Source organism: Pterocles gutturalis, unplaced genomic scaffold (assembly GCF_000699245.1).
Source record: "Pterocles gutturalis isolate BGI_N339 unplaced genomic scaffold, ASM69924v1 scaffold1199, whole genome shotgun sequence".
Lineage (NCBI taxonomy): Eukaryota > Metazoa > Chordata > Aves > Pterocliformes > Pteroclidae > Pterocles > Pterocles gutturalis.
In genome coordinates this window covers 61,888-83,597 of record NW_010135358.1, presented here as the reverse complement: position 1 = coordinate 83,597, position 21,710 = coordinate 61,888, and the positions used below count along the sequence as shown (strand labels likewise).

General features: G+C 38.5%; 1 protein-coding gene across 1 annotated transcript in view; it reads left to right on the top strand.

The window, feature by feature from the left end:
* CDH13 (cadherin 13) overlaps window positions 1–21,710 on the top strand; it is a gene marked incomplete at its 3' end in the record, with an annotated part of 251,098 nt that overhangs the window by 169,069 nt on the left and 60,319 nt on the right. Inside the window, exon 6 of the mRNA XM_010081843.1 lies at window positions 8,439–8,579. Coding sequence (XP_010080145.1) covers window positions 8,439–8,579 — 141 coding nt within the window. The remainder of the gene's footprint in view (window positions 1–8,438; window positions 8,580–21,710) is intronic.

The window sequence follows — 21,710 nt, the reverse complement described above, 5'->3', positions numbered from 1 at the left end:
AAAAGGGGGGTGTGGGGGGGGGGGGAGAAGAAAGCTTTGCTGAAATAAATATCTGTAATTGTGAGGGGAGTTCTTGTCTTGAGTGCTCCTGACAGCTAGCTTGAGGTTTAGAACTTTCTGAAGCAGTTGAGACAACCAGGTTGAATGTCCTGTTCAGACAGGAGGAATGAATCTTTCCTTCCCTCATCCAGCGGGGTGTGCTGATGCAGGCATTTATTTGTTCTGAGACAAAGCTCTTTTGGTGTGCTCTGTTCAAACTGTTGCCTTTGTAAAAATAATTAAGTGTAAATTGGCAGGTTGTATAGAACTTTCAATATTCCTTTACAAGTCTATTAATCAGGACAGGGGAGAATGGTGGCTCCTATATGTCAGACTGAACATTTCTGATCATATTTTCTAATTTTAATGAAAAAGTACTTGGAAGGTTTTGCTTATCAGCATTGTTACAATGTTTAACATGTTAAGGCTTGGAAAGAGTTAAACATCAGGGAAACTATTAGCCACCCACTCCATCAATAGTTTTTATCTGAGTGCAATCAACTAATATGAATAAAATACAGTGCTTTCTATCCAGCATCAAAAATCAGAATATAAACCCTGGCAGGTATATAGTCAATAAAGAATAGGTGTAATGCCATGGTTTTGACAATGTTTTGGTGCTGTGTTAAAGGACCAGGCTAGCAGAACACTGGGTGCTTCATGTACAAGAAGTGTTGAGGGTCCTGCTTGGTGCAAGCACTGGGAAAGGAGCAATGCTGACATCGGGAACGTGCAGCCCACGGCAGGCGTGTTAGGACAGCATGTCACTGCGAAAAGTCAGAGCTGGGGAGAGTTCTGGATAATGGAAAGGATGCTCCAACCTAGGCAGGCTTCACGGGCAAATTATGTTTGTGTGTAGCAGCTCCAAAAGAAGCTTACAGCTGCCTCAGCCTCCAATCCACCTCCCCCTGAGTTACACACCCTGTCTCCTAAAGGGGTGTCTGTGTCTGTGGGAAGGGTAAGCAAACTCCAGCGAGCTGTGAGGTTGCGAGCTGGACCGCCATGTAACGCCGAGCTTGGAGGAGCTCGGATCTAGCAAGCGTGGTTATACGTGTTCTTTAAACGTGGGACAATCCCTGGAAGGGCATGGCAGTACTGGCAGTTTTAGTGACATGTGAACAGAAAGGGAGTGTTTGCATATGCCAGCGCCTATAGTTGCATATAGACTGTAAGGTCGATCTCTTTTCTTTATTCAGACCTAGCACTGGTAGACACTCACTATAGCTCTTGTCTGCTGTTGACAGAAGGTTTAGGTGAGAGAAGTGTGGTAGTTGTATTCCTGACACTTCTGAGTCTATAATAATAATAATAGAGTTATTAAATGATCTAAAATCAGCAAGAAAAGTTATATAATAATTGATGCTTTCTCACTAAAATTAAAGGTTTCTGCAGTACTGTTTAATTAGGAGAAACAACTGTGTTTTTTTTCCTGGAAAATAAAAATGAAATTACATACATTGGCCCAGAAGGAAAGCTGAAACATAGCTTGTGTTTAAAAAAAAAAAAAAAAAAAAAGTATGATTTAATGATGTTTGACAGCAAGTATTTTCTTTGGAACATTTTGATTCTCCATTGCTATTCAAAATTATTATCGTACATTATACTTCTAGCACAGTGGACATGGAGAACGTTTCTTTTCCCAAACCGTGACCGTCTAGTGAGCAGCTTTTGTAGATCAGCATGCCACTCTGTTCCAAACAAATTGTACTCAGGGAAATATCTTTGGCTGGTAAAAATCAGTGTAGGGGTGCTAACTTCAGTGATGTTGTATCTTTTATGATAATTAAGGATTTTGTTTAGAATACTGAATATTTGCTGTCTTCTTAAAACTTGTTTTTTTGTAGTAGCCTAACTAACAATAATAGTATCTCAGACTAAGCAGAGCTTCAGTCGCTGTTGTGTCCTAGATATTGGTGATCTCCACCCAAGGGGAAGTTCCTTATTAATGACATTCTCCATGTAAGGATGCTCCCTTAAGTGAAGTTAGTGTCTGCACAGATGCTGTGGTGCTTGTCTGTGAGAGCCAAGATGCACATGTTTGTACAGTGAGCAAATATGCAGTAAACAAATAGCTTTTCTCTGCAGATTTCTAATATTTCTCAAAGGAAAGCTTGTCACTCTGTCGTGATTGGCAGCCTTCTCCAAAATGATATTAATTCAATGGAGACTCTAAATCCTAAAGTGTGTATCAGTCAAAACTGATAATTTTACACAAAATATTGGAAACATGAACATACAGTTCTGGTATTTCCATGTAAAATATAAAAAACATGTCCATGTATATCAGCCTTATAGTTATGTCAGCATTACAAATAATTGATAAGAAGTCTTGATCCTATATATCCTATGTATTAAATAGTTACAGATTTCCTCTTGATGGGAAACAAATACCTCTGGCCAGGAAACCTATTTGTATCGAGCACTTTGGAGCAATTTCTTTCCTTTTTTAACAGCAACTGCTGATGGAGAAAATAGTCTTCCTTTTGCTTCCAGATATACCTATGAACTATATGTCTCCTGTGGGTAGTAAATAGATATTGATTTTCTTCACAACAGAAGTACGTTATTACAGTGATTAAACTGTAGACCTCCCTTTATGATATAAAAAGTTGGAAATTTGTGAGCTAAAGAGGATTTACGTTACAAAATTGGCTGGGTTTTTGTATTCATCAAACTGTAATTCAGGGTCTGAATGCAAAGCCTCTGTGTATATTGCCCTTTTTACACAGCAGCAACTGGCATTAAAAATAAATGCTGATATTATAATTATAAAAGCATTATGTCTGTTAGAGCTGTTAATAGTCAAATTGCTTCATTTTTTAATTCTACGTTTGTCAAAATCCTGACAGCATACTCTGAACAATGGTAGATTCAATGTTGATATTGTTACTCAACAAGAACATTGATTATGTCTGAATAGGACATATTCAGTACATGTTATATGCAATTATCATCTTAAATGAACACAAGCAGTTATTTAGCATGACCTGAAATTATTTAAATCCTAAAATTTTTTTCTTTCTGGTTAGCATTATATTGCAAAGCCATTAGTAACAACTAGGATATGATAGCACGCTACTGATACAGTATTATGTACGAATACATAGTTTATAAAACAATTATAAATAGCAGTGTTGAGGCATTGTTGCATTGTTATAGGAAATAGTAATATCCCCAAAACAGTAAAAAAAAATTTCTATTGGTAATAAGTATTAAGATAGCCTGAAAGGATACTTAAAACCCTTACAAGTGTTTTGAACATTCTGTTCAGTGTTTGGTTCCCAAACAGTGTTTGTTTTGATCTTGGCAACCGAGTACTTTATGGGAATTTGGAAATTTCTATTCTCCCCAGTTTTTTTTTATGAAGCACAGAAGCACCAAATGAAGGCTCAGGTGTTGGGATACTAGGTGTGCCTTTTTCTGGGCATGCAATTCACAGGTGTCTTACAAGGACTGCAGAGCACTGGATGACGACCAAGGTAAAGCACTTCATGGGGGACACCCAGCCAGGAGGAAATACTGAGGAGATGGATTCTGGAGTCCTGTTGTTTTCCAGGATTTGGTGCCTATCTGCAGCTTTTAGCTGACTGCTGATGTGAGGCAGGGATTTGCAGCCTGAAATCCTTATCAGGATCCTAAAATTCACTCAAAGAGAAACTACAAAACAGACTGAATTGGGTAACAGGCTGATGATGTGAATAAATACAAAAGGGAAAAATGATGTTTGCCAAAATGATTCTTTTTCAAACCCCCTACATATGGTTTAAACACTGGTGGTAAAAACAATGTTGTGAAGATCTACAAGAAAATATGTTGAACTCCTGTTTAAACATCTTTGAATTACAGAATAAATAAAACGCTAAAGTAGCCTAAAATTCTGAACCCCATACATCTTCAGATGTTACAAAGAAGATTAAGCCTTGATCCGAATTCTTCTCTGGTTTAGCTTCAGTGTTGCAAATGGTTTTACAAATACCCCATAGTGTGTCCTTCCAGAAAAGATATTGTCTCCTGAAAATAAACTAGATGGTTATATTGGAAAAACAGAAAGCATTACTTTAGTAAATAGGCTTCCGAACGTACATTGTATCTGACTGACTCTAACAGCGACCAGGATTTCAATTTTCAGCCAGAATGAAGTGCTTGTCATACATGTGTGATCTTTATGTCAGCTTTATAGATTAGCTTTAGTCATAACTGCTTCAGGTGTCAATCGCAAAAAGAGGTCTTTGTTACAAGGGTTTTCTCATGCTCTTCTTTCTGGTGAATCTGCATTATTCTGCTTTTCTTTATATTAAAAGAAAAAGTCTGACCTAAGGGTAAAGTTACCAGGGCCATCGAATCTGGATAAACAATCATTCACCGCTAGGATATACTTCTTTAATACAATGCCAGAATGTGGTTTCTGTTCCCCACTTTGGTGCTAATTTTTGTGATCTTTATCAAGTCATTAAAATCTTAACCAGCTTTAGACATGCACTGAAGTATGTGCATTAGGGAGCTCTGAGCTCATGAGATCATCAGTGCAGCCAAATACAGAAATGGGTTCTTTCCTTTGGCTCTATGGCAGTGATGCTCCAATAGACACGTAATTTGGATGTGTAAAGATAGATGGATAAAAGCCAAGCCTCAGTGAAAACATCAACTTCCTTAGTGACTGCACTTCCTTACCAAATAAATAAACAAGGGGAGATAAGTTGGTCATGCTTCTAAAAGCTTGGACTATCCAAAGTTGCAGAGAAGGAATTTGTTGTTGTTCTAGCAATACCAAGGCTCTGAGAGCCCATGGACAAACTGGAAATTCAGAACTTGGACATGTTTGAAAATACCAGTGGTCACCTAAGGGTCCTAAACCTTTCTTGTAATCATGCAAGTAGTTCCACTTGTTTCCATCTTACATTTTGAGTCCTGCTGTGCTGAAGATGCTGTCAGTTCCAGCTGAATTTAAGTGGCACGTGAATGCCTTACAGCCTGCAAGTGACAGCCCAGACCAGGACTTGGACTGTTACTGCTGGTGGTGTGAAATACTAGCCATGGCTTGCTTCTCTTAAGTCACAGATAGTTTTTTATTGTACCTGTAGGAGATTTTAAAAAAATAAGACTTAGCAGAAAACCGTTATTGTTTGGTTTCATTCAGCCCTACCTAAAAGTAGTCACTTGGTTTGTTCCACCTGTGTGTATCTGCACTGAATTGTATTTCCCATTGTGACTAGATCCTGATGGCTTTGTTGGGAATCTGAAATCTGAAAAAGTGCCTTCCTGGCCTCTCATTGCTTCCCAGTGCTGAACCAGTTATGTCAAGGCAGCAGGAGAGTGAATCTGATAGGAATGTTAACACTGGTGAGGATGGCAGTGGGTGGATCTTCAAAGAAAAACACTCAAGACACAGCTCACCTCCTTGGCAAACCAATTTGCCGGTGTCACCCCTGCCGTGGGTAAATGACTAGAGTGAAAACTGAGGGGAAAAGAATGGTTCTCCTGCTGTAATTGTACAAACCCTTTCAACAGTGTTGCACTCCACAAAGTCACCATAGGTAAATAATAAGCCACACAAACAGCAACCTAATGTTCATTTACTAAAATAATCTATTATCCTTTTTAGCTGTAGATCCCCTTTGCTGAGAGTTGTTACATATTTATGTTGCTAAGAGCTCACTATCCATATGCTGTTAATTAGATGGTTTTCGCAAGAGCGTGGTTCAGCGTCTAGGTCACTGCTTTGGGAAGCAGGGGCCCTGGGTTTAGGGACAGGCAATGCCATGGTGGGACCGCAGTCTGAGCAACTATGAAGTCCCAAAATGCTGCCAGTAGTGGGTGCTGCATTTATCCCTAACCTGCACAGTGTAGCAGGGGTGGAGAAGTTGCAGGAAGGCTTTTCTCTTCCACTGCCCTCCGCCAGGACCGCTCACTTCTCACAAGATGGGAGCAAGTGGAGGGGAGACTGCAGTGGGGTAAAAGACAAGGGGTCACCATGACAGCTTGCACACACAGATCCAAATAATTGTTCCTAGCGCCTGAGTTAACTGGGCTAGAAGTATGAGAAATGCTAAAAAGTCCTTTACATGCAATCTCCTGGTGTAAAGAGAGCGTCTGATAGGAACGTGCCTCTGCTCTCGGGTTTGGAGCTGTTAGGAGCTGCTTGCTCTAGCAAAGCAAATATTTGGTGGCAGAACTAGATGTAGAAAGTGCTGCATAGCAGGAAAGTGTGAAGTATTCATAATGATATGAAACACTACTCAAAATTCAATGTTTTTCACATTCTGTTGCAAGCTTAAACATTGGAGTCCTGTCACAGAAATTTCTGCTGCAGTAGACGTGATTTCTGGCATAAATGGGCTTGCTTTCAATAGAAAATGGGACAATTTTCAAAGGAAAAAAAAGGCCAATTTGTGAGTGAAAATGGGCTTCTTTCTGAGGAAAGAGGCTTATAAACATGAAGTGATAAATGGCTTTGCAAGTTTTCTGTACAATAATGACAACTTCGTAATAAAAATAATGGAAAAGTTGTATCTGGGGGAGGTGAGAGAACCTTCATTCAGGTTTGAGTACATTGAAAACATTTTAGTAAATATTTGAAAACTGTAAATTTTGTTCCACTCTGTAATCTGAATTTGTGTTGGAGAGATGTCAGTAATATTTCTTTGTGTATATTTATATGACGTTGTAAATCAAAATCCTGTTCTTGGTGTGTTGGTTTCTGAGATGAATTTCCTGCAATAACGTTGTAAGACTTCTCTGGATCCCTTAAGTGGCAGAGGCATCTGATTTTCTAGTAGTCCATATGTTTTTAGAACTAAATATATCTTTTGGCTTGACTCATTGATTTTACATGCAAATATATTGCTTCGTAATAGCTGATCTGATGAGCAACTGATATGGCTGCTTCTTTCATGGCCTAAAAATGCTTCGGGATCTAAGTAGTAAGGTGTTGGGATCTCATTCTTACACATGCTCCAAGAAAGGTGTTCTATGATTCTGTGTTCTCTGCTATGGGATAAGCCCTACTTCAGCTTCAATTCTGCTTTGGAAGGCGGTGTATGGGCAGTAGGGAGAGATCACAGTGTTGCTATACAGAGTTTCACACCGGTTGTCTCCTTTCATTTTAATTCTCTGGAAAAGTGTTGGATGAAGGACATAGGATAAGTGATGCAAAGATGTGTAGCCTCGGTTCTTGCAAACACAGTTGGCTGACAGAGGTGCTCTGAGGTTAAAACAGCCCTCTGGCAGTGGTGCCCTAGACTCCCTTTCAGGCATCATTCTGTCACTTTGCCCCTGAGATCCAGACTTATTTTCAAGGAAGGTTTGAGAAAACATTCCTATCACACGTGATATTCTTACCATATAGTTTTAAAGGTGACTGCAGCACTTTCCCATCTGTGCCCTTCGTTGATGATGCAGCATGCGTGGTCTTCGGGCAGATGGTTCCGTGGAAGGCAGCCATACAAATGGGGAAAATATTCATTTTAATCAGGTGCCCAGTCTTGTCTCCAGTGAAATCCATGTCAAAATTCTCAATGAGTTCCATGGGAGCAGGTTCTGATGCTGATAATAGCCTCCTTTGATGGGATGGATTACTGCTCAGTTGTCTAGCTTACAAACAGATGTGCTTTCATGCCTGATGCAAGAGAGGTGAATCAGAAATGCTGTCATATTCCCATTGCAGAGCAGTGGCCACAAATTTTTTTTCCAAGTTATGGCTGTTGTTTGGGGGAGGGAAATTAAGGATGGCTTTTGCTGTGGACCTGTGCTATCTGGTTCTGTAGTAGGTAGGCAGTCAGATAAGTGACCATGACCACGACCTAGGAATCAAATATAGATATCAGTCATTAATGTTACTGTACACATTTGCTTTGTACAATAACTGGCAGTCTTTGCCCATTTTAGAAACTGCTTTTTTGTTTCTTACAGTGAAGCAAACTTAGATTACCATTCTAAATGCTAATACACAGAATGAATGCAATTTAATAAAATAAAGTGAATTTGTATGTAGATTGTGGCATTAGTATTTAATTATGCACCATCATAACAGTGATGAAGCAAGCTGCTAAATATTGGTGCACTGAAGCAAGAGCTTACTTTTAAAGTGCAGGTATATTTTAATTTCTTTCCTCTTTCTTAGTCTCCTTAAATAACGGCAGAGATTATGCACTGTTTACCAATATTCACCTGTCTTCCTTCATGCTATATTCGAAATAAGGTTTCCATTGTAGCAGCTGAAGGCTGTGCTTCTCTTTTGGTAAAACACTATGATAACAGATCCATTTCTGTGCTGTTTTATCAGGTCAAATTAAGTTTTTGATTTTTTTATTTATTATTTTAATGTGAATTAAAAGTAGTATGTAATCTGTTGTGTTTTGGTTGAGTTTTTTTTAATCTTTCCTTTTTTGTTATTTTTTCAGACTATGGAAACCCCACAATATGAGCTAGTTATAGAAGCCAAGGACATGGGTGGTCTTGATGTGGGACTCACTGGCACAGCAACTGCCACTATTCTTATTGGTGACAAAAACGACCATCCACCAGAATTTACCAAGAAGGAGGTAAGAGTTTGCCATCTGTGTTCTACAAACTGGTGTCAGTAATTGTAATTAGCTTGTTTCTAAATACTAAAGTGTTCCTTAATGGAAGGAAATACTTAAAGACATCTTTTGAGCTCAATGTGACAGACTTGCCTGGAGCTGCTCTTTTCTTCTTTTACATTAGTAAATCTGTACACATTTCCAAACCAAAATGCAACCACAACGTAAAAATGTGCATCAAGAGATATCATTCAGAGGTTAGCTAACAGGATGAAAACCTGTGAAATAAGTTTGCTAGTGGTAACTTTGTCCTTTTGCTCCTATGGGGGAAAATAGAGGATTCCCTCCTGCCTATGTTCTGGCTTATTGCTTTTGATGGTCAGGAACATGGATGAAAGTGACATGTTTTATTCTGGCTTCAGTACTTCACCTGTGAGACAGCTAGTGTTGAGAGTTCCGTAACGAAAGCTCTAGTCCTAAAAGTGTTAAATGTAACCTACAGGTGGAATTTTCAAGGGAAGGTTTTATTCACTGAAAGTTGAATCCCATTAAAGAATATTGACAAGTCTGAAAAAAACCCAAACCAAAACAAAAGATATTTACTGCCTGCAGGAAAGTGTAATGGTGCTACAGCAAAGTTCTGGTTTCAGGCAGAGCATCTACCAAATTTCCTGCCCTTCCCACACTGCTCCCTTCCCTCCCCTACATTTCTTACTAGTCTGATTTCTTTTTTTTTTTTTGCCTCTGGTATCTGGAGAGAATTAGAGAGTATCAAAAGTTTCACCTAAAAACAGCTCAGATCGATTTTGCTGTAAAAGTTTCCTGAGGCTCTGCAGATTTTAAGGAATATTCCCAAAAGACGAGAAGGAAGCATGAGGGATGCTGATTTTAAGGTAATTTTAGAAGAAGAAAAGGAAAGCCTATTGCTATAAAAATCTTGGTTTTCTCCAAGGAGGAAGAAATAAGAAACAATTACAGTTTTGCCAACAGGAATATTATTTTTCACTAATCAGTGGCAAAAGTTATAATTACTTAAGTAAAATACTTTGGTAAGAGCATTTCAGTCACCTAAAAAAGTACCACAGAGAGCCTGATCCAAACCTTTCAAGTACGTAGGTGATAACTAAGTGGCTTTGATCAAACTATTAGTTCCCTTGGAATTACCCTTTAGATCAGACTCTTAATGCTCTGAAAGCTGCTTCCTGACAATCAATAGTTAAAATATATTTAGAACATTGTATTTTTTTAGCCCTCCAGCGCATAACAAGGTAAAAGGGCAACGCGGTCTCTTTAGAAATAGGAACGGCACCAATATTGATTTTATTAATCAATATTGGTGCAGTTCATGTCCTTCAGAGTCCTACCTACTTGAATTTCCAAACTTTGAGGTTTCTTCTTTTGAAGAAATCTTTCTATAATTCTGGGTCCTGTTTGACTTAATAATTTTCTCTGGTAATTTGGGCAAGCATGTTAAAAAACCTGGGAGGCTGCTTAGCCCCAAATATACTGCTAGACAGTGTTTATTTCTGTGGAAATTCAGAAATGTTTATAAATTTGTTTCAGTCAGTGACTGTAAAAGGTACTCTGTACCCTTGAAAGTATGGTGGTTTCAGTATAGAAATAAAATAGCAGAAGTGAAGAGGTAGTATTATGCAGCTTTCTTTGAAAAATCCAGTCTTATATGTTTTTCTTGCACTTTATATGCCATAGAAATTTTCCCATAGAGACATGTCTCTTTTTTTTTTTTTTTTAATACTTTGTGACATGGTTTTGAACCGTTCACTATTTAGAGATGTTAATGACCTCAGAAATCTTCCTCTGCCTTGCCAAGTGACATTCTTATTCCATGAATAAGGCAGGAAAAATCTATCATTAGACGTATGATGTTAGGTCCCTTTAGAAACATATGCTCTACTTAAAATAAGTGATGTAAGAGGGAGAATGTCTATTAATAGAGTTAATGCCACTTTATTTGGCTTACTGCTTGAAGTACTAAGTTATTGCATTTTAATACCAGTCGCGTACCACATGCTGAAATACTATTGATTTGAAGACTTGAAAGAAAAAGACATAATATACAAGATAACTTTTGAAGTTAAAAGCTCAAATTCAGTAAATCCGGAGGTTTGATTTCAGAATGCATCTTCTTTTATTTACTTTGAGACTGCTTTAGGATTGGGTTCTTATGGTATTGACATGTTTTCCCAGCAATCTTCCTTCTGTTTAAAGAGATTCTCACAATGCCTTTTTCCCTTTTGTAAAACAAAAGCTTATTTACCGGCCTGTGTCTTCTTCTGATAGTATAATTTCTGCCTAATATAGCTCTGCCTTTATTTGTCGTGTGCTGTTGATGTAGCTTGATTAATGCTTTCAACGCATTCTCTTCGTCTGTAACCACAGGAGCCAAATTCATTCCTGATCTGGCACAGTGAAAGCCAATGAGTTATGAGAGCTGGATTTGTTCAAAAGTCTGGACACTGTATAACTACAACATGGGGTACCCCAGTGCCACTGAATGGTGTTTTGTAGAATGTAGAATGCAGTTATATATATGTATATATAACTAAAGATATATATTATTTCAATAATATTAATGCCAAGGCAGAAGCCTAATGATTTTTTCATAGCTTTCTCCAAAGCTGAAAATTTCTTTATTTCTATATATTTCTATTTCCAAGAATTCTTCTATGTGTTAGCAGGTATTTCTTTGAGTCTTCGGTGCAAGGCAATCTCAGTCACGCATGAACATTTCTCTGTCCACTGAAGATGACTTTTATCTTTTGACACTTGACCAATCTCTTCCACTTTTTTTTTCTCCAGAAACAAGTTTATGAATCTACCCCAGAGCAATGATAGACTTCTGTGTACCCCTATTTACTCTCTTTATTCCTTGGAGGTCAGGTCCTTACACGCCTGTTTAAAATGCTCATGAACAGGCTTTATTTGATGTTTTCAGAAAGGTCTAAATCCTCTTTTGTTGCTGTACACAATTTTGCAGTAGCCTCTACTGGGTTTATGTAGATCTTGCTGGAAGAAGGAGTATTTGCCTACTGAATCTGTTCTTCCATCTGCTATTTTTTTCCCCTGGATACCACACCCGTGCCATTCTGATGCAATTGTGGCCTTCCTGCTTAAGGAAAAATTCATTGATGGTGTGTCAGGGCATAATCACAGGAGCTGAGCAACCTGGCTGTGATCCAACACAGCACTTCCATTAACTTCAGAGGAACAGTTTAAGCCCTTGAGGTCATAAGTATGTGTCAAGTACTTTGATGGGTTAATGTATGAGACACCACTTTGTGGGACTCAGCCCAGTTAATTATTTTGTTACTGCCCCATCACTCTACACACCTCCAAAATATCTGCCTTGTTCTATTTCACATGTGTACTTACTGTTCATAATAGGCTCTGAGCAGTGGAAAAATCCATTCAGACACGCAAACAGTACCCTGTTCCCTCCAGGGGTTTAAATAATTTCATCTTTAATGCCTAAAAGAGCAGTATTTTTAAAATTCCTCCAAAAATCTCAGGTGAGGTAACAAGGTCTACCTTTTGAAAGGTCACAATGGCTGGGATATTGTGCCAGATTTAAATTATAGAGAATTAAAATAGAAATACTTGTAAAGCTAGTGGCCTCTTTTTCAGGAAGTTTAAATTTACAACCCCATTTCTATAATATGAAACAGTTTTAAAATTAATTTTGTGAATTATTACTGAATACAATGTGTATTTTGTATCGCAAAGAGCAATTTGGCATTTCCTTTCCAACAAGTTAAGGGCTTTGGCTCAACTTCTGTTCAGCAGCTGGGGATTACTTATGTGAAAGTGAGAAATGAAGCAAAGCAAGGAGCAGGAATTGATCATTCTGTAAAATCTGACACCTGGTTTGTGTACTGCAGGATATTCAAACTCTGTGGGAATGAGTTAGACTGAGTGAACGGTAATGGTGCTGAGCATTGTTTTTATACCTAGCACATTATGGAAAATTAGAATTATTTTCTTGTGTCCCTTTGGCAAATGATGACAGACCACTGCAGTGTTGTACGCTTGCAAAACAGTGATTTTAGTCTATGGTTAATGTCACCATGGTTGAAGTGTGATGAAAAACTAGCAATGTAGCATCTGCTGGAGGCTACGAGCTGGCAAATACATCTCTTGTATCTTGTCCTGTAGGCCTGGTTCTGCCCAGATCTTCCCTAAGACCCAGTGGAGGAAAAAACGTTGTATCAACATGACACCAATATGGATTTCACCCCTTCCTGTCTGTTCTTCCTCCTCCAAAAAAAGATAGTACAACAAATCCTACTTCTGGTCTTGTCCCATTACTGAATGCAGAGTATATGCTCAAAAATGGGATTGCACTGAGTATATTTGCCTCCCTCTTGGGGCTTCTGTCATGATTTTTTAAAGTATCTGTTCGCAAGAAAGCAGCTTCCACTGCTGCTCTTTCATAATACTTTATTTTTCCTTAATGTTGACTGTGTTGTCTTTCCTTAGTAAATGCTATCAGGCACTTGAGAGAAGAATGCAGTGATGTGGCTTAAGGGGATGAGTTTTCTACAGTCCACCTAATTCTCACATCTGTCCACCAGAGATTTTGGGCAGCAGCACATCCTTAGTCATACCCTGAAAAGTCGTGGGACTTGTCAGAGTGCTGTCACTTGCTCATTGGGCAGAGTGACTATTTGGCCAGGGAACAGTCTCGTTCTTGAGACAATTCCTCTTTCTTTCACTTCTATCTTCACCTTCAACTTCATTTCTGGGACAAAGTAATATAAAATAGAATTCTATCACATCAGGAGAGTAGGATTTGGGAAAATATTTTTCCTAGTTTAGATTTTAAGAAAGTATTATCTTAGAAATAAATTTTCTAGTTAAATAAAGAAGCTTACCACCTGTGAACAGAATAAAATCTGTGTAATTTGACAAAACATTATAGTGAAATTTGAGATATACGAGTGCTGTGAGTCTTAAGTGAAAAAATATGATTTGCTCACATTTTGAATACCTACTGATAAATGGTTTATAAAAGAGTAATAAGTGACTAATGTGTGCTTTAATAAATGATTCATCAATTCCTGTAGAGACCTGTAAGTGAATAGGTTGCTTGTCACCATGATTTATGATGACTTCTAACCCTGTCTTCTGATTCAGTTATGCTACCCAGTGGGTAAAACAGCCCCTGGAGTACTATATGTATCTCTGTCTGCTCATGGTTCAAAGAGGATATGAGACTTTCAGAGCACCATCTGGAGAGATTTATTTTTCAGCTGAGGCTGTTGAGAAACACGCTTGTAGCTGTAAGAGTCCCTCTCTTGTTTCCTGGTATTGGCTAAATCATATTGACGACCAAATACTGAGCTAAAAGCACTTTTAAGGTTCCTCCTGGCTCTCTTTCCCATACTTCTTTCACAAAAATTTCTCTCTTAACTATGATATTGTTGTTTTCCATGCTAGATATACTTTACCAACACAGACCAGATCTGTCCATTCGGTTTGCACATTTGAAAACAAGAACAAATCTCATCTTCCCTTCTTCTGTGATCTGAAAGCCAACCCTGGTCCTTCTTATCTTGTCTTACAGGGAAAATGTTGCCCTGTGGGACTCCTAATTAACCTTATTCCTTTCTCTCTGGGTCTTGCCAGTGAGCTGGACCCTACCTTTGTACACCAACAATTCTGGTTGTGGCAGATGATTCCCCTGCAACTCCCTCCTCTAGACCCTTGCATCTGATTTGGAGAAATCGCTGGTGAGGACCATAGTTGTGTGGAAAACTGAGCGAGAGAGGGCTGTCCCTGGCTCACACACGGTTCAGGACCATGGCCTGGGTCCCAGCTCTCTGTCACTTGCCTGTCGCAAGGGAAGGCAGTGTGTAACCCAGACTGAACAGAGCAAAGACCAGCCGGAGCTGCCAGCGTGGCTCAGCAAGGTGGTGAGAACAAGCTGAGCTGGCTTTTTCCCATTTCATGTACTATTCTCTCACGCTGGATGTTGGAAGACCAGACTACTGAGCTGCTGTACTTAAGCAGCAATAAGAAGATCTGAACAGAAGAAGCAGTTGCCAGGGTACTAGTCAAGGAACAGAGCTCTACTATGGCCTAAATGTTATGGGAACCAGTCTTAAATCCCAGCAGCCTGTTTAAATTGGAGCAAACTGTCTCCAGTACTGCTTTGTCACGAGAAATAGTTTTGTGGAATGGATAAAACCATTTTAGCAAAATCACATGAACAGAATGCACGTTGGAATTTCCATTTGGCTCCCATTTTTGGACTATGAGGCAATTTACATTCAGAGAAAGCAAAATTCACACAGAAACTCAACAGAGCAGGACAAAGCCCCTACAGCTGTTAGTAAACTTTGGCATAAAGAACAGCTTCATGATGGCTAGGGATCATCAGAGATGAGCTCTTTGGCCACCCTTGGCTTTTCTACAGCTGTAAATACAGCTAGCAAGGCTCCTGAAGCATGTTTTTGCCCTTCAGAAACCTCCTACACTAGATAAATATTTGCACTGACCTTTTCACTCAGCTTTACTTTCACTTCATACTCTTGTAGCAGTTCAGGAGCACACTTGATGTATCTGAAGCTCCAGGTGCCCAAAAGGCTCCCTGAAAACAACTGAAAGACATGGTATATTTTTCACATGTGAAAAGTAGAATTCAAAGATAATTTATCTGGTCATGGAAAACAGAGAAAACAGGATTGAGGCAGGACTGCTATTCTTATTTCATCCTTGTAAGATATGTCTCACATGTTCCTAAAACATCAAGAGATTGAAAGTCAAAAGGCCTCTCACTCTGTTTCTGAACAAATTTTAACAGTGAAAATTTCTGCATAGCCTGATCTGAATTTCCTTTGCTAGAACTTAAAAATCGTTACATCTTCTGTTATCCTCATAGACATGGAGGACAGATTATTCCCTTAATATCTTTTTTATTCTTGTATAATCAGGACCGTGCATGAAGAAGACAACTTTGCAACTCAGGATATATTGTCTATTTCTTAAAATAAATAATTCTTGTCTTAAACCTGTGATACTCATGGTTTTGTTTTTTTCCCCACAAATGTTAACTTAACAGTTTTGGTGAAAACAGAAGAGATCAAGTTGTCCCATAACTGACTTGTGGTCTTTCATGTTTAGGCATTTAGACCTCTTTTTCTTTTTTTTCCCCAAAATAATTTTAGATGTCAAAGATAAAAAGGAAGTGCGTCTTGGACTTAAAAAAATAGGTGTAAAAATGTCTATGATTAAGAAGAGTGTTTGTTAATATTTCTGAGTTGTGTTGTGGCGGTACCAAACTAAGGACATCTGGAAGACGTATTTAAACAATCTGGCTATCTGGGTAATGAAATTACCTTTTTGTTATTTTTTTCATCTTCTTCAATGTTGTATGTCAGTTCTTATCAGAATTTGCTGGTTTTATGTTTTTCATGTGATGAGAAATGCTCAGCACCACTCAGGACTGAATGACCTTAAAAACAAATGCTCTGCTGTAGCATTACAAGAATGGAATAATTTTAGAGAGAGAAAAAAACCCCAAGTATGCTCATTCTGTGCATTGACTGACATAGAGGACTGTTCAGCAAAAAACAGGGTTTGAAAGACCAGTGTTTCCCGTGCTCATCCAGATTCATACTGTGTGTGTAATAATTTGTATTCATGTGGCTTTCAGGAAGCTATCTGCATAACCAGTGTAAGCACTTTGTTCAAGAACTTTTGCAAAATATGTTTAACACCGAGTCCATCCACTTATCACATAATTAGAGCAGGATACACTGCATAGCAGTAGGCAGCAGACTTCCACATTTATCTTTGCTTGCGAGGGGCGAGTTCATTGCTTTGTTTCTCTCCACCAAGGTCGTGAAATACATGAAGTTGTCTATTTAATCTCCAGATAAACACATTTCAGTGGTACATAAAACAACAGAGCGCCTGCTTTATAATCTGAAAGCAGCTGAGAAACACTTGTATAAGTACAGGAAAGGTTCTATGAATAGAAATGATCATTCAAACAGTGTGAAATTGGGGAGGAACACAAAGGCGCTTCACTGCTTCTCCAGAACTGATTTTTTTCCCAGCATTCTTGCTCTCCAAGTCAGCTCACATAGTAAACTTGTATTTTTGCCAGTCCTTTTTTCTCATTTTCTGTGTTCCTCTCCTGCCCTTTGTCTAGTATCCTTGATTTGTTATGATCAGCTGATCCGAGCAGTCCTGATGCAAACTTCTGTGCGAGTCCTTGCCTTTTGTTGTAAACCTTTGGTTATGCTTGGAAGGTCAGCAGCATCTCCGTGGTAATAACAGCAATTCTCACTGCAGCTGGTAAATTCTCACCACACAACCATTCCAGCAGTGACTATCCTCTGAAGACTTCTTCCATCTGCTTCTGCTAACAGCAAATATCCAAACACTTGAGCAACAAAAAAAAAGCCATAAACCCACAATTTATTGCTCTCTTCTACAAGAAGTGAAGGTTAATGTGCTGGCTCAGTGTAGTCCATGAAGTGTGAACTTTACCGTAGATATTAAAGTCTGAATTACAAAGCAAACAGTAGCAGTAAGAGTTTTGACTACATCTAGCACAAATATGTTTGGGTAAGTAACCGGATAGTGGAAATTAAAGAGGAAGGAAGGCTCAAACAAAGGCTCTTGAGAGAAGCACAAGCTAAACAAAGGCCTAGTCTTGGACCACTTATCCAGGGAAGCTGTGTAAACATAACCATTAGCAGTCATTGCTAGGAATGGCTATTTGATTTTCCAGTTAAACTTTTTTCTCCAGCTGGAATTTTGTAGTTCCCTTCAAATCCAATTAAGACTGCTTTCTAGAGATTTCAGTTTTAACATAGATTGTGCTGGAGCACTCCATGGAAATTTCCATTAATTTCAGTGTTTTCCAAGAGTGGTTTATAGCATGCTGTGCCTCATTAACTGTCCAAGGAGTTCCACCTTCAACACTGAGTGCAGGCAGGTGACATCCAGACTTCAAAAAAACTTCACACAATTATTTTCAGGTCAAGATATGAAAGAATGTGCCAATCTCTTTTCTCAGATTAACTTTTGGGTTCTGTATTAGGAGATCTCATTTGTCTGTGTAACACCCAATTGACTGAAATCCCAAGTTCTGTGTGGAAACACTGTGGTTTCCATACATGGTATTTATTGCAGAGTGGTTCCTAAATCATTATCTCATTCAGTCTAGACAGTATGTAAACTGGTGGGCAGGTGGTGGGAAATAGGTGGCCAGGTATTACCTTTGTGTTGCAGGCAGCAAAAATTTTCTGTGGCTTGAAGGAACTTCTACTTTATGTGCATAAAGGGTTATATGCTCACATGTGGAATCTTAACAGAAATACAAAGGACTCTAAATCTCCTTGTCTCACACAGCACAGCTGATATGAGGAGTAATAAATAGAGGAATTATTAGATGTGTAGCAAAATATCACTCTAATCCCATGAGTTAAGAAAATCACATTGTTAATAAGCCTCTAGCATCTGTAGGAGTTCTATTTTAAAAGTAGGATTAAACAAGATAACACACTATAGATCTTAACGTATTCAATTTGCACCAGACAAACCCCTGTTTAATAGCAATGACACAGTATGTGTGTGCTGGTATCCTAGTTGCAGTTTATGTGAGCAGAAGGGATTTATAAAGCAGAAGTATATTAATACAAAAATAATACTTAAATGACTGCTTAGGTCATTCCACTTGAGTGGAATGAGTTTTGTGATCCGTTTATCAATTTCTTCCCTGACAAGTGAGATTTTAAGATTTTTGTCGGCAACACTAAAACTGATTTGGCTACTACAAAATTTGCTAACCATCTGTGCATACGAATCAAAATGTCAGGATTATTTAGACAAAATATCTTTTTTCCTTCTGCTCTGAAACATTACAATAGAGAAACAATAAAAATCAACATGCTAAAAGGAGCTGTACATTTATTCAAGTGAAATTGTTAGTAAGTGCCTATGAAAGAGACTCATTTAGAAAGCAATAAAATTCTATAGGGCTGATCGTCTCTTGAACTTATTGGAATGAAAACTGTGTTGATACATTTAAGAAAAAAACAGATTAGGGGATTTGTACAGAACTCTTTGCAGTTATAGTCTCTATAGAGGAAAATGGTTCAGGGGTGTAATTTATTCATATCCTTGTACTTTGGCTTATTTCCAGGACTTGTTTGCCTTAGAGTCCCAGATGCTTATTTGCTTAAAGGGTAGCCCTTTCTCTAGCTGGCTGTCTAACAGCCACTTAATATTTATTTGTTTTTACGAATGTTTTCCCGTGTGTTCCCAGTCCATATGTCACAAGAAAAAGTATAATCCCAACGCTACACAGAGTACTGATGTTACTCTCACTTTCCCATTCTAGACTTTGACCCCATTATGAAAAAATCCCTGACTCCCAGTTGGTTACATGACCCTATGTTTCCCTCCAGCACTGTGGCTCTATGGCCAGTCCTTTTGAGTCTATGTTCTAACTCCTATTCTCCTCTTCCACATAGCTTGATACAGCCTTTTTTATAGATGTTTTTGTTCACTTCTCTGCTTATTGTGGAAGATTTCTTACAGCTACTTACTTGTCTAGTCTTCTTGGTATTTAATTTGCCCAGTGCTGAAATTTATCATTGTCTTTTTGCATCATCCTCCAAAATCCCTTCTGCCTGATTCATCATTCTCTTTTTTGAAACAAAGCATAACCCCCAAACCAACCAACCAAACAGAAAATTCTTATATTTTGGTCTTTCTGCCTTTCAAGCCTACTGTTTAGTCAGCGGCCTGCAAGGAGCCTTCTCTGAATTTTAATGACTAACTTTAACTTTTCCTACCTCTCCAAACTCCTTGAGTTTGTCATTTGACTGAGAGCCTGAACATCTATCACTCCTTAAATGCCTTTCTGCCTCTGTTTCAAGTTCCTGCTTTAGATCTACTGAGCCTAATTTCAGTGATGTGTCCATTGACTCCTTTTTGCTGAGTGTGATGTCTCCTTTCTCTCTGTCCTTATTTTTGTCACTTTCTCGGCTGACTTTTTATATGAAAAACTCTTCTTCTAGTATTTAATAAAAAGCTGCATTTCTGACCTTTGGCATCTCATGATCCTCTTTCTGTTCCCTTGATTTTGCTCCTTTAGCGCTGTTTCTGGAAGATCTTCCTTTTTCCAGTCCTTGATGCCTTACCCCAGGGAACTCTTCATCCCCTCACTGCCTGCTTCCCTTGGGAACCACCTTTCTGTTTTCATGACTTAAACTGACTCTTTGCTTATGGCTTGCAAAAGTCCATGTACTCTTTGCCTGCCTTCTATAAATCGAGTGCCATCACTGTCTGCTTCCACGCATCATCTCATTTTTTTCTTTTATGCTTTATTTCCTTTTCCTCAGCTCATTTGTTTTGACCACCTTCAGACACCGAGGCTAGCAGTGCCCATATGTTATTTAGTGCTGTCAGATGTTCTGAGATCAATGATTTTTCTTCATTTAGAAGACTGATGGTAGGGAGAGTGCTGCTGTCCTCAACAAGTTTAAAGGGTTGAAAGCAATCTTTCAGTTCAAAAAAAGTTTGAAAAATCGGAGGAGTTATGTGAGAAACTTTCCAAAGATACATAAGAAAAAATCAATCCTCCTAAATAAGCTTAAATCTAAACCAACAGTTGGCTTTTGCTGAAATATTGTATCAAGGAAAAAGATTTATCTCTAGCATTGATATTCTTAGCTGCCTGTATGCAAGCTATGGCTCCCATCCAAACAGTGTGCTCCACGGAGATGTGAATGCAGGATTAGATTATAATGTAAATCTGGATTTTATATGTATGTATATCTATATACATAGACTCACAGGCCCACAGATGTTTACCTACCTAAACCGAGGACCAGTTGGTTTTTTGTCCTAAAATAGCACTTTCTAACATGGATTAAAAGAAGAGTGAAATTTGGTTTGGTTTTACCCGTCTATTTGAAAATAACACCACTAGCGTTTGAAAACAGAGGACACTGTACCTGGTTAATTGATTCAGTGTTGAACTAAGCTAAGAAAAAAGTGTATGTTTAGAGACAAATGAAGGGCATGCTTTCTAAGTTAGCAGCTCTGACCTTTTCAAGTTTTCCATCTTAAATAATAATTGAAGCCATGAGTAAATAAATTCAGCTTTGCCTGCAGATGTTGAACTATTTAATGTTCTTTTACTCTAACGTAGCCACTGCCTGTATTAATGGCAGAAACAGTTTTATCATGCCCCATGCTGGGGCTGACTGGCAATCCCTAGGAACTGTTTTCTTTCCTCCAGCTGTATGATTAAAATGCAGTTCCAATCAATAAATCTGTAGAGTTTCTGTCAATGGTAAGTGTTCGCCTAGGGGTCTTCTGTGTCCCAGAGGTATTTCTTCTCTTCGGTTCCTCTGTATTCACCAGAGAACCCAATTACAGTAAGTCCTGTTTACCTAGGCTGCCTGTTGAGATTGTTTTTGGACTGCCTGCTGAAGCTGCAGTGAGCAATACAGCGCACAGGAACACACTCCCATGCTGGTAGATATAGATGTAGACGTTAGCAGTGAGGTACCTCTTTTAGCAATATTGGGTTCCAGCATAGCCTCCGTGAAGTCTTTGCTTTAGGAAGATTAAATATTTAAGCACGCGCTCTTGACTCATTTGGCGTGTTAGTGGGAAGCAGTGTCGGGTGGTTTACAAAAAGAGATCTCGGATTCTGACATCTGATTTCAGCTGAAATTCAGTACTTTTCAAGGATGTCAGGGTTGCCTGTGTTCCCTTTTCTTGAATGAGGATTATCTCAGTTGATCAATGAGGCAATACATGAGCAACTCATCAGTTCTAGATTCTCTTTACCTTATTAATGATTGCTTTAATGCAGTCGATTAAAAGGGAATTTTGATTGTATCACTAATTGTGCTTTTAAAGGAAATATGACAGCTATTATTGAACTTTTAATTTATTATTTCCCATGGTGATCAGTTTGGAAAATCGAAACATCAGCTTTTAAAATGTGACATCCCCTGCAGTCTCACTTGTTTATTTCTTGAATTTTTATGTCATCTTTGTAAATAATGGTAAAACAGAAACAATGCAGCAATTGTTTTCAGCTCATAACTTTTTCCATTTCTCATTTTTGTGTTATGGGAGATGCAAGAGAAAAGTGAT